The sequence below is a fragment of the Danio aesculapii genome, chromosome 7 (assembly GCF_903798145.1).
Source record: "Danio aesculapii chromosome 7, fDanAes4.1, whole genome shotgun sequence".
In the NCBI taxonomy this organism is placed as follows: Eukaryota; Metazoa; Chordata; class Actinopteri; order Cypriniformes; family Danionidae; genus Danio; species Danio aesculapii.
The window spans coordinates 15,374,054-15,386,792 of record NC_079441.1 but is presented as its reverse complement, the minus strand read 5'-3'; the positions used below and the strand labels follow the sequence as shown (position 1 = coordinate 15,386,792).

At 36.6% G+C, this 12,739-nt stretch overlaps 1 protein-coding gene across 1 annotated transcript in view; it reads left to right on the top strand.

Annotated features, from left to right (window-relative positions):
• The window catches only part of nitr8 (novel immune-type receptor 8), a 3,536-nt gene extending 2,718 nt beyond the window's left edge, over nt 1-818 (top strand). Inside the window, 2 exon segments of the mRNA XM_056462615.1 lie at nt 410-456; nt 647-818. Coding sequence (XP_056318590.1) covers nt 410-456; nt 647-766 — 167 coding nt within the window. The 3' untranslated portion in view covers nt 767-818.
• The last annotated feature ends 11,921 nt before the right edge of the window (nt 819-12,739 follow it).

The following is a 12,739-nucleotide window of genomic DNA, read 5'->3' as shown; positions in this document are numbered from 1 at the left end:
ATACAATACAAATACATTTACAATTGTCCCCATGTTTTTGTCAGTCCTGTCACATTTCATTAAATTAACATAAAACGTGTGCATTATACCTTTAAGGCTATGACTCGGAAGTGACATCATTGACGGAGAAAAAGCTGACTGATTAAGGATGCTTTCTATCATTAAATTGTATGATTTTATGCTTGTTTTGTATGATTTTTTGAGAAACGACAAGCTTAAGTCAGGTCCTGTCAGTGAAAATAAGTTTCTGGTAGAATGTCCCATATAATAGTCAATATACTGTATAAGTTAACTGTCAATTTATCCAACCCCAACAGTCAATTTATCCATATATATTTACTTACAATATATATACACTTTACTTAATATTTTACTTTACTACATATACTTAAAAAAAAAAATTATATAGTTTCATTCACCAGATCTGCTGTTCAAGAGACATTTCAAGATCCTCAGGTAAATACTCAATTTTATTGATTTATTTAAAATAACAATATATAATACATTTTTTATATTTCATACATTTCTTAAGCAGTAAATTTAAATTTATTGAGAGTTGTTTCTTGTCAGTTACTAAGATTTTGCAGTTTATTTTAGTGCTTAAATCATTTGGAGTTTACATGAGTTTATTTTATTTTTTCATCAGGTTGAACATGCAGATGCCCTGACCTACACATCTGTGAGTTTCAGCAGTAAGCCCTCTAGAGGTGCTAAACAAAACAGCATTTCTCAGAATAATGACGTGTATTCACAGATCAGATCATAAGCAGCTACTTGAAGACCTGGCCCTTTTGCCTCAAAATGTACAAATGCATGAAGTGTGATTAAACTGAAATGCAAATACAAAAAACAAATAAAAAGAAAACTATACTGTATTAAAATATTTTGCCTCTCACGTTCCATCCTTTGCTGTGACTCCTGTTTTGGAATAATAAATATCAGAAACACTTATGCTGTTTACTATATATGTTTCACTTATTCCTTTGAAATGTTTGTTTGTTATTATATTAAAGAGCCCATATTATACATGAAATAGGGTCATATTTAGGTTGTAAGGGTCTCCAACAACAGTCTAATATGCATGCAAGGTCATAAAACACTTTGATGGTCTTATAATCTGCATTTATTTTTACCTAATTATCCCTGCGACTCCCATATGAATCGTTCAGCGATTCATTTGTTCCCAACCCCCTCCTCAGCGCGAAGCTAATCTGCGCTGATTGGACCGATGACAGCCTGCTGCGATTGGTCGACAGTGACAGGCTTCAGCACGAGACAGAGTGAAATGCCCAGCTGGTAATCAACTATATAAAAGTAGTCACAGTGCACACACGCTTCATAGTGTAAGGCTTTTTTCACACACACACACACAACCCTCCTCAGAAGAACTGGGGAGATCGACGCGAGTCTCCTATAGCCTCTCCCTCTCCCTCTCTCACACACACACACAACGCTCCTCAGAAGAACTAGGGAAAGCGACGCGAGTCTCTCTCTCTCTCTCTCTCTCACACACACACACACACACACAACGCTCCTCAGAAAAACTAGGGAAAGCGACGCGAGTCTCTCTCTCTCTCTCACACACACACACACACACACAACGCTCCTCAGAAGAACTAGGGAAAGCGACGCGAGTCTCCTGTCTCCTAGCCCCTAGGCGTCACAAACTCGACCTGTTCTTTTTCTCTCTCTCTCTCTACTAAAGAGTAACCGCGTGTACTGTACCAGGTTAACAAGTAACAAAACACAATAATACATAATTTGCAAGTTAAACGAGGGCAACAATTTTAATCGCACTTACTTACACTAGTGAATAAACCTCAACCACTGACTCTTCACAGTTCACAACTCATCTTTGGGTAGAGACTGTCAATATTATCCATCTGAGCACAGCGTGACTTCATTCGACCGGCGGCGTCTGTGTGTGTGTGTGTCTAGTGTTTTTTTCTGTGTTAGTGGGCGTTATCATGACGACTCGTTGAAAGCACTATGAGTCGACTCTTTTATAGATGAATCAATAGTTTTAAAACACTGTACACTTACAGATTTAAGCCTTAGCTGGATATTCACTTCACTTAGAGCTGTGTTACACACTACATGGAAGGGCATTTTCAAAAACCCATAATATGGGCTCTTTAAAAAATTTGATTTACATAACATTCATATACAATACGGTGCTTGTGTCACAGGGATTAAAATAGTTTATTTTTGTTCTTGGTGCGGTTCGCTTTCACATCCTTATTTTAATTTATGTAATTAAAATAAGACATTATAAGCAAAAAGCTGCACTTTAATTTTAAATGGTGACACCGACATACATTGTCACCAAATATAAATCATTAATAGCCTTTAGCTAGAATTACGCATTATAGAGAGAAATAACAGATAAACCAAGACTGCAGTTCGGTCAATTTTCCCTACCCATACGTATTTCTCTCTATAGATATGCTTATTACATATGCATTATACACTGTGATATAGCCTGGTTTGTTGGATTGTTTTGTTTCTCACTAAAATCGATCTGCCCCAGAGTTCGTTTCATTTGAGCCAAGACCTTATTCAGGCGATCTCGGACCGATTGTTTTGGCATGGATCAAAGCGCAATTGCTGGATTCACATACAGTATGTCAAATGAACCGTGCTAACTGGGGAAATGCAGCAGGTTCCGAAGAAAAGTCTAGGTGTGAAGCACCCTCAATATGTTGTACATGAGGTTTTTTTTTTGCAAATATAGAAATGACAAATGTTTTTATCTGTTTTACAATCAAGGATACAGTATATGTTGCCTCATTGGAACTGTGCTAGCCTAATTTAAAGAAGAATCTGTATATAGTTTAGGAAGTTACATCTTTGTAGTTTAGACAAGATTAATTTAATGTTTACTGTCAGGTTTCTGCCTTCGTTCTTGTTAATTCTTGTTTTAGTGGCAGAGTCCAGACACTAGTCCTGTCTTGTCTTGTATGTCGTGCTCGTGTTATCTTAGGCCGGACACTCATACTGTCTTGGTCGGTGTCTTTTGACGTTGTTGTGAACGCGAGTTCTTGAGTAAGCTGCACGTTCGTGTCTTTGTAGCAAGCACGCACACGCTCTCTAGGTGGCTTAGCCCACGTGTGCTTGCTTGCTAGTGTGTGTGTGTGTTTGGTCAGTGGCATGCTGTTCTATACTCAGCGCCTCAGTCTAGTTGGTTTCGGTTGGCGCTGGGATTGGAACATGCACGTTGCATGTGTGAGTGCACAGTAAGTGTTTTATTCATCATTTACTCGTGTCTTGCGTTCTGACTCATCTTGGTGTTGTCAAAGCACGTGGCTTGGTGTTTACATTGTGGCAGTGTGGTTTAGTGTTGTGTTTTATGTGAACACTTAGTTAATGAGTTCTCTCAGTAGCTACGTTTCCATCCACCTATTTATATGGGCATATGCGCATAAAAAACAGTTGATGGAAAAGACAAGACACACATACATTTTGAAAATGCGCATAAAAACATATGCGCATAACTGAATAGGATAAACTTTTTATTCGATAAGAAAAGTTGTGCATAAACTGCGATGGAAACACTTTTACCGAACAAATTCCAGTATGTGCATTAAAAAAGTCATGTGATTTTGTTATAAGAGATCATGTGATGATCAGAATGTGTGTGAATGGACAACTCAGCAGGCTGAGCACATTGTAAAACATCTGAAATGTTGTTTTGGTTATTCTAAAATGCCTTAACCATTTCGGTATTAGTGTTATTATATCATTAATGACCTCCAGAATCAAGAGTGCTCCGCATCTCACGCCTTCAAACGTAACCGCGCATTCACTGCGTGTCAGGATTGCCTTCTAAGAGACAAGTCATTTATTAAATGAAGAAAAGATTCACGCAGCTTCTCCTACTGCAGCAAATTTCATTTTTACTGTTGATATTTGGCACCAGTTAATCAGGAAGTGATGGTTTTGTTTGCTTTGACTCGTTAGATGGGAATGCTGCTTTATTTGCAAGTCTTTTATGCGATAATGCAGTATTGGATTAATTAATTGGATAATTAATTGTTAATTCTCATTTTTGGATAGCTAATGGCAATGTGTTCTAGTCCCATGGCTTGTGTTTACAACACATGGCTTGTGTTGTCTCATTGTTTCATGCTCTCCAGTCTATTGTCTAGTCACACCCTCCTTGTCATCCCTTTATTAGTTTATTCAGTTATGTTCTCATTTTGTTCTTCAAAAGGAACCACAATGTAGTTAAAGTGTGTGTGTTTCCCTTGAATTCACAAGTTAATAGCTAATTCATGACATTACTTAATCATTTTAGTCATGAATACGAGAAAACCAATGCACCGCAGTGGCATTTATAGGATATTGTGTGGGTGTTTGAGGTCTGACTCTCAGATACTAAGAACAGCTTTTAATGAGGTATCTGAAAGAGCTGAAAGATATTTTGCAAATAGGATGGTCTTTATAAGACTCATGACTATACCACCTCAGTATTCTGATCTTTCTCTTGATCTGCACTACTGACCCTTTTCAGATTCAGCATGTGTAAGTTAATACCTCTTGAATTATATTAAACTGTTAGTACTTCAGTATTATTCGTTTACATAGGCTTATTTTGGGGTTTTCCCACTACAGGTGAAATGGCTGCTAATGTTTCAGAAAAATGTGTTATAAAAGGTGTCTCAAGATCATATCATATAGAATTTATATGTGGTGTTGAGAGTTTAACAGTGCCTTTAGAGTATAATTGCACATTGAGGAACCAAACTTGCGGCTTTCTTCTTAAAGGTAAGAATATATATTTCTTCATGTTTTTAAACTTGTTATTGCTTAATATGCACATGTACAAAATTTAAAGCTGAGGCAGTAATAATTTGGAGATTCAACATCTATTGAAGATTCTATATGCAATTTTAATCATTACTTGTATTGTACCGATCACTGATGTGTTACTATTTGAGTAACGAAAATGTTTCCCCATGTTTTAGAAAGTCAGATTCAAAACTGGTCTTACCATTTGGTGTTTATCGCCAATACTCTCATTTTGCTCTTGAGTGGAATAATCAACATAATTCTGTGCAAAAGACTGAGTAGAAAGAATGAGTTGCTTACAGGTAAATTTTAACCTTATGATGGTTGCATGTTGTATTTTTGCTAGGTCAGTTTTTATAGTTAATTTTTGTGTGTTTTAATTTTCCTAGCACAAAAAAGTGAAATTCGACCAGTTCCTGATTCTGATACCAGTCATTCTACAGTAAGTCTGAAACTCTGCTTTTTCATTATAATTTTGACTCATGATTGTAGCGTTTACGTCAGGAGTGTCCAAACTCTGTCCTGGAGGGCCGGTGTCCTGCAGATTTTAGCTCCAACTTGCCTCAACACACCTGCATGGATGTTTCTAGAAAGCCTTGATTAGCTAGTCCAGGTGTGTCTGATTAGGGTTGGAACTAAGCTTTGCAGGACACCGGCCCTCCAGGGCTGAGTTTGGGGCCCCCTGGTTTACATCTTTGATGAAAACGCTTGATAATTTTTTTTTTTTAATATTTCACTATTTCATTTCTTGACCCAATTTCAATTCTTAAACTGAACTGTAGTTATAAAAATGCTAACCTTACATTTTAGACCCTAAAACCAAACTTTTATTTTGACAGGCTGTTGTCGAACATATCGAGGACCTCAACGACAACACATACGAAGAGATGAGGCCAACCATAAATAAATATGAGGACAACTCAAAACAGATGATCCCAACCATAGAGGACTTCCTGGACAACACATACACCTAATGCACAAACACAGTTCAGTAAACGTGTTCACATAGACATCACCTATATGCAATAAAATTGACGGTTAGCTATGTATATATTTATATAATAACTTATATTTGATTGTAACTTTAACTTAATTCGATTGTAATTCAATAATGTGCACCTTTTGTAAGGCTGCTTTGAAACAATGATTATTGTAAAAAGCGCTATACAAATAAAATTGAATTGAATTGAAAGGTTGTTTGGGTTTTAGTTTTCACAAAATATACAATAATTCATTAAGTAACTTGCCATCTCCAGGATGATTTTATGGACAGAATTTATAGGCACAGCCTAGGGCCAAAGGAGGACTGGTTTGGGGAGGAGCCTGGAGTAACTTGCCGTCTCCAGGTTGGAAAAGCAGAAATTTCATAAAGCTTTGTTCACGAGGTAAAGAAGCATGGAACAAGAGATTGAAAGGAGGATCAATGTAGCAACAGCAGTAACAGGTCGAATACTGGTCTATTGAACAAAAGAAGGAGCTGAGCCGAAAGCCCAAGCTATTGTTTTACCGATCAGTCTTTGGTTTTACTCTCCCCTATGGTCATGTCCGAAAGTACAAGATCTTGGTTACAAGGGACTGCAATGTGTTTTCTTCTCATAGTGGCAGGGTGCATCATTAGAGATAGGGTGAAGAGCTGGAAGTAGAGCCATTGCTCCTTCTACATTGAGAAGTCAATTGAGGTATCTCAAGCATCTGTTTTGTTGCCTCCTGGATGCCTACCTTGGGAGAAGTTCTTAGCTTGTCTAACTAGGAGGAGACCTAGAGGATGACCCAAGACACACTGGAGGGACTACGTGTCCTGGCTTGTCTGAGAATGCCTCAGGATCCCCGAAGGTACTGGAGGAAGTGTCTGGAAAAGAGAGAAGTTTTGGGTTCTTTATTGAGACCTCGCCCTTTGGGGCCCTTGGGCTTTCCAGCGACACTCCTGCCACACAGCCTCGGCTGGAGACTTCCACCGGAGAACAAGATAATGAGACTCTGAATTTCTCCTCCCTGTTCCTAGAATGCCTGTTGAGACTCTACAGGCTTACACACACATACATAGCTACAGATAGATAATCACTGCCTCCCCCCGCATCCCACGTCTTCGCAAGCTTATCACGCTCTGTGTGGGTAGGTGGGTCTCTGACCAGTGGTCTCTAGCGGCAGCACCAGATGGCTGTTACTTATATTGGACTATCTCCACATCCCCTGTTGCGATGTTATGTCTATGTCTACGTGTTTATGTGCTTGTTGCTGGGGTTTTTTTCCCCCCATGATCTCACATCGCCCACATTCAAGGATAGTCTGAGATGGGCTTTTTTTGCTTCCCTTTTCCCTAATGTATCTTATTTCCTCATTCTAAAGCTACTTCTTGTTTGTATGGTTGGAGAGGTCCAATTTCGCTGCATGTAAAAGCTTATGTGACAAATATTGTCACATAATTTTCATTATCGTCGCCATCATCATTATTTACTCACCTCTCAGTTGTTTCAATCCTTTGTGTTTCATTCTTCTGTTGAACACAAGTTATTTTGAAAAAGGTTCGAAAACTGAAACCACGGACTTCCTTAGTATATTTGTTTTTCTTACTGTAGAAGTCAATGATTAAAGATTGTCAGCTTTCTTTAAAATATATTTTACGTTCATCAAAATAAAGAAACTCAAAGATTTAGAATCACCTAATGTGAGTGAATTGTAAGTAAATTATTATCTTTGAATGAACCATCCCTTTAAGTAATAATGTTATAATCACCTGCTAAAAGTTGCTTACAGTATAAGGCATTCCTTAAATGCTTTTCTTTTTTGCCCCTCACAAAATTAACTTGCTGAAAACTTAAACTTCAAAACCATGCAAATTACTGAAGACAACACAAACAGAGAGAATTCAACATCAGGGCGTAATCAACTCTTCTCAAGCCTTATAAAGCCAACAAAGTCCAAAATTACTGAAAAAATCCAGGAGTTGTACTGTAATGAAGGGACCTCGATCTCTGCTTTAACTTCCGATGTAAAAAATGTAACCAAAAATCCCATAATTGATTATTTGTTTCTTTTAATAATGTGTTCTGTTTTAGACTGGCTTAACACCACTCATTAATATTTGACAAAACTTTTAAGAACAATTGTCAAAACTGAAGGCTTCAGTACATTCATGTCTTTAATGGGGTAAGAGGCGAAAGTGAATTTATATTTAATGAGCTGCAGGAAACCTATGTAGGTGACCACGAGAAGCATATTTGAACGACACACTGTGGTTTCAGAAACCAGATGTAAAACAATGTGGCCTAATTTTTCAGTTTGCAAAATGTTATTTGTGGCAAGTCAATAAAAAAGAAAAATAGGCCACGGCAACTTTGTGCAACACTTAAAGTGACAGTTCACCAAAAAAAAAAAAAAAAAAAAAAAAAAAAAAAATTATAATAAAATAAAAATCATCATTTGCTTACCTTCCACTTGCTCTAAACCTGCTTGAGTTTTTCAAAGGAAGGTATTAAAAACGTAAGTGAAGTTTAAAAAAAATGTCTTCCAGTTTTATCTATGTCAGTTTTATGTCAATTTCTTATTTTGTGTTCAACAATATAAATAAATAATAAAAATATAGAGCCATTTGTGAGACTAAATGGTGAGGAAACCGTCCTTTTAAGAATGATAATGTAATGCATAGACACATGAATTATCCAGTCATTTTCATTCTGGAAATGTCTGGGCCTTATGTGGGCCTTTTTTACCTACTCTGTAAACTTCAACATTGTTTTCTAAAGTGACTGAATACTAATCTAAGAATGAATGCTGTAACTCTGGCTTTAGTCTCTTTTTACATAATTTTTGCTGTAATAATTATGGCCAACCGACAAGTGCATTAATACATGTATTTGTAGTGGGTATCATTGACATTCTACCTTACAGTAAGTACTGTAAGTGAAGTCTGATTACAGGCATTTATTAAAAAAAGATTAATTAGATAACCATATCTATTATTAAAAGGCTACAAACTTAATTTTTTCAAGCTTTGTGAATAAATCTAAGTTTAATTATTATTTTTCACAAACATTTTGATGGTTATTATGTTTGTTTTGCCCAATTTCTCTTTCTCTCTATTATGGTGAACCTGCCAGTGTGGTCTCAGCATCACCTTGGGATGGCTGTCTTATAAAGGCATTCTCCTTTCCCATGCAGACCCTTGACCCCACTTTGCACAGATCCCGGACTTTCTGCACTGAACGCACCACATCGCCCTGCACATCCCAGCACATATCTGTGCTCCACTTCCCTAATAAATTGGCCTACAGGGATTTACACTCTGTCTCAGTGTCCATGTGATTTCTCACGTGTGACTTTATATTGTAATGACCTTGCCCACAGCACTATAGCAAGGTGCATTATGGTAAATGGTTTATGATCGATTCATGTGTTACTGTATATTATTGATATGGGTTACATGGGTGTTTTGTTATAAACATTATGTGTGTTTATTTTTGAGGTCAATATTTCCTTGATTTATAAAATATTGGCCATCAACGAGGGTGGTGCGTAAAGTAAGCACCTGGTGGTATGGTCCTGTTTTGGTCCAGTTTTGTGTTCAGAATTAAAAGGCTGTCAGGTAATGCTGCCTGCTGATTATTCTGTCAGTTCTCTTGTATACACTCATGGTCATGTAGTATATGGGACATGAGTGTTCTAAATGCTGGCTTTCTAAATTGAAGAAACGTGCACTATAGTGGCTAGCACACCGCTAACCACCCAAATTAGTCACACACATATACATACACTGCTCCTACAGCACCCAACCCGGTCTGAGCTGGGATCGAACCGGCGATTCTTTGCATAAGAGTCGGTTGCTCTAACAAAAGGCTAAAAGCTGGATTTATACTTTCGCCTGGTGCTGGTAACTGTGCGCGCAACTTGCAAAACAGATGAGGCTTTTATACTTGGCCCATTCGCCGCTGTGATATATTTAAAACATCAGGGGGCGGACAAAAGAAACTGACTGTAAAGTCAGACGGATAAACAGAGAAGTAGGAAGTGTCCAAGACTACGTCATATCATTAATATCATTCAATATTTTTAAACTAATTATTTTTATAAATTATTTTAATAATTATAAGTATTTCTATAAACGTTCAAGAGTTTTTTTAATCAAACTTTGATGCATCACTTGCTTTTATTCATATCTTGGACAGTTTTACCTATTGAAGTTTATTAAAACATCATTGACAACAGAACATGGGTTGCTCTACAAATATATATTTTATTATGGCAAGAATAAAAGCAAAAAAGTAAACTTACAAAAAAAAAACAGATGTTTTTTTTAGATTTAGCCCACTCCACAACTGACACATTACTGTCTGACTAGTTTCTGTCCTCTACTTATGCTAAAAAGGCAATAACAGTCCAACATTCCTCACCATTATCCCCAATTAAGCCTAAAAAAAACAGGCATCAGTATATTGTTAACAAATAGGTTCAAATATTCCTTTCCAGTTATCAAAGAAATTATTTGTTCCTTGATTATAGGCTAGTTTTGTAACTATTAAATTGCTGGCCGAAATCATGTCGCACGCACCCAAACCGAACCTCCGCAAACTCCGCGATGACGTCACATTCGCCGAGTGCACTTAAGCGAACTAGTGGACGCATCAAGTATAAACCAGGCTTAAAGACCATGGCCTCCAGCATCTGTTTCCAGAGCACTTTCAGAGGTCATAGGAGTGAGGTTTACCTGCATAGCACTTGGCTAGCTGGCCTCTGTTACACTCACCACCCTACACCTCACTCTCATCCCAAACGAGCCCCCATGTGCAACCCACTAGTCCTACTGCACCCAACCCGGGTGAGATCGAACTATAGATTCTTTGTATGGGAGTCGGTTGCTCCAACTGAGAAGCTAAAGACTCACAGCAAGAAGGTCGCTGGTTCAAACCCAGGCTGGGCCACTTGGCATTTCTGTGTGGAGTTTGCATGTTCTCCCCATGTTCGCATGCATTTCCTTCAGGTGCTCTGGTTTCCCCCTTCAAGTCCAACATATATATATATATATATATACATACTGGGGTTTCCCCCACAGTCCAAAGACATGCGGTACAGGTGAATTGGGAAGGCTAAATTGTCTGTAGTGTATGAGTGTGAGTGTGTATGGATGTTTCCCAGAGATGGGTTGTGGCTGGAAGGGCATCCGCTGCATAAAACGTGCTGGATAAGTTGGCGGTCCATTCCTCTGTGGCGACCCTGGATTAATAAAGGGACTAAGCCGAAAAGAAAATGAATGATATATATATATATATATATATATATATATATATATGTGTGTGTGTGTGTGTGTGTGTGTGTGTGTGTGTGTGTGTGTGTGTGTGTGTATGTATGTATGTATGTATGTATGTATGTATATATATATATATATATATATATATATATATATATATATATATATATATATATATATATATATATATATATATATATATATATATATATATATATATATATATATATATATATATATATATACACACACAAAACTAACAAGTTAGTTAACGCAAGTCTTCGTTCGTGAGGCCCCTGGCCCTCTTGCCTGTGGGATGTAACGTACAAATGCATGAAGTGTGATGAAACTGAAATTAAATCAGAGCATTTGCATTTAAATTGAAACAAATAAAAAAAGAAAGCTATAGCTACTGTATTAAAATATTTTGCTTCTCACATTCCATACTTTGCTTTTAAACTCATTTGCAGTCATAATGTACAATTTTTACTTAAGCTTTTCAAATTTGTGTTTGTTATTTTATTTAAAAATTTGATTTACATAATATTCATATACAATACGGGGCTTGGGTGACTTCACAGTATATACACTATGCTGTACATGAGTTTTTTCTTTAGCAAATATGGAAATTGGTCAAAATGACAAATGCTTTTATCTGTTGTAAAAATCAAGGGTATATGTTGGTTCATTGATATTGTGTTGGCCGACTTTAAAGAACAATCTGTACATAATATATGAAGTTACATTTTAGTAGTTTAGATGAAATTTTCTTAATGTCTGTTATCTTGGCTATGATTATTAAAAACAGCTCTAGATTGTGACATATCCTGTTGAATAGGTGTCTGAACAAATTAGCATTTTCACTGATTATACTTCGATAGAGAAATATGCAAATACTGATGGAAAAAATACTATAGACGTTGTGACTGGCACATTTAAAGTGCGTTCATTTATTTTGAATTGACAGATTAATAGCTTAATTATTGCATTACTTAAGCATTTTAGTCATGAATACAAGAAAACCAATGCACCGCAGTGGCATTTAAAGGATATTTATGTGGGTGTTTGAGGTCTGACTCTCAGATACTAAGAACAGCTTTGAATGAGGTATCTGAAAGAGGTGAAAGGTATTTTGCAAATAGGATGGTCTTTATAAGACACATGACTGTACCACCTCAGTATTCTGATCTTTCTCTTGATCTGCACTACTGACATTTTTTAGATTAAGCCTGTGTGAGTTAATACCTCTTGAATTATATTAAAATGTTAGTACTTCAGTAGTATTATTCGTTTACAGTTTCCCACTGCACGTGAAATGGCTGCTAATGTTTCAGAAAAATGTGTTATAAAAGGTGTCTCAAGATCATATCATATAGAATTTATATGTGGTGTTGAGAGTTTAACAGTGCCTTTAGAGTATAATTGCATATTGAGGAACCAAACTTGCGGCTTTCTTCTTAAAGGTAAGAATATATATTTCTTTATGTTTTTAAACTTATTATTGCTTAATATGCACATGTATAAAATTTGAAGCTGAGGCAGTAATAATTTGGAGATTCAACATCTATTGAAGATTCTATATGCAATTTTAATCATTACTTGTATTGTATCGATCACTGATGTGTTACTATTTGAGTAACCAAAATGTTTCCCCATGTTTTAGAAAGTCAGATTCAAAACTGGTCTTACCATTTGGTGTTTATCGCC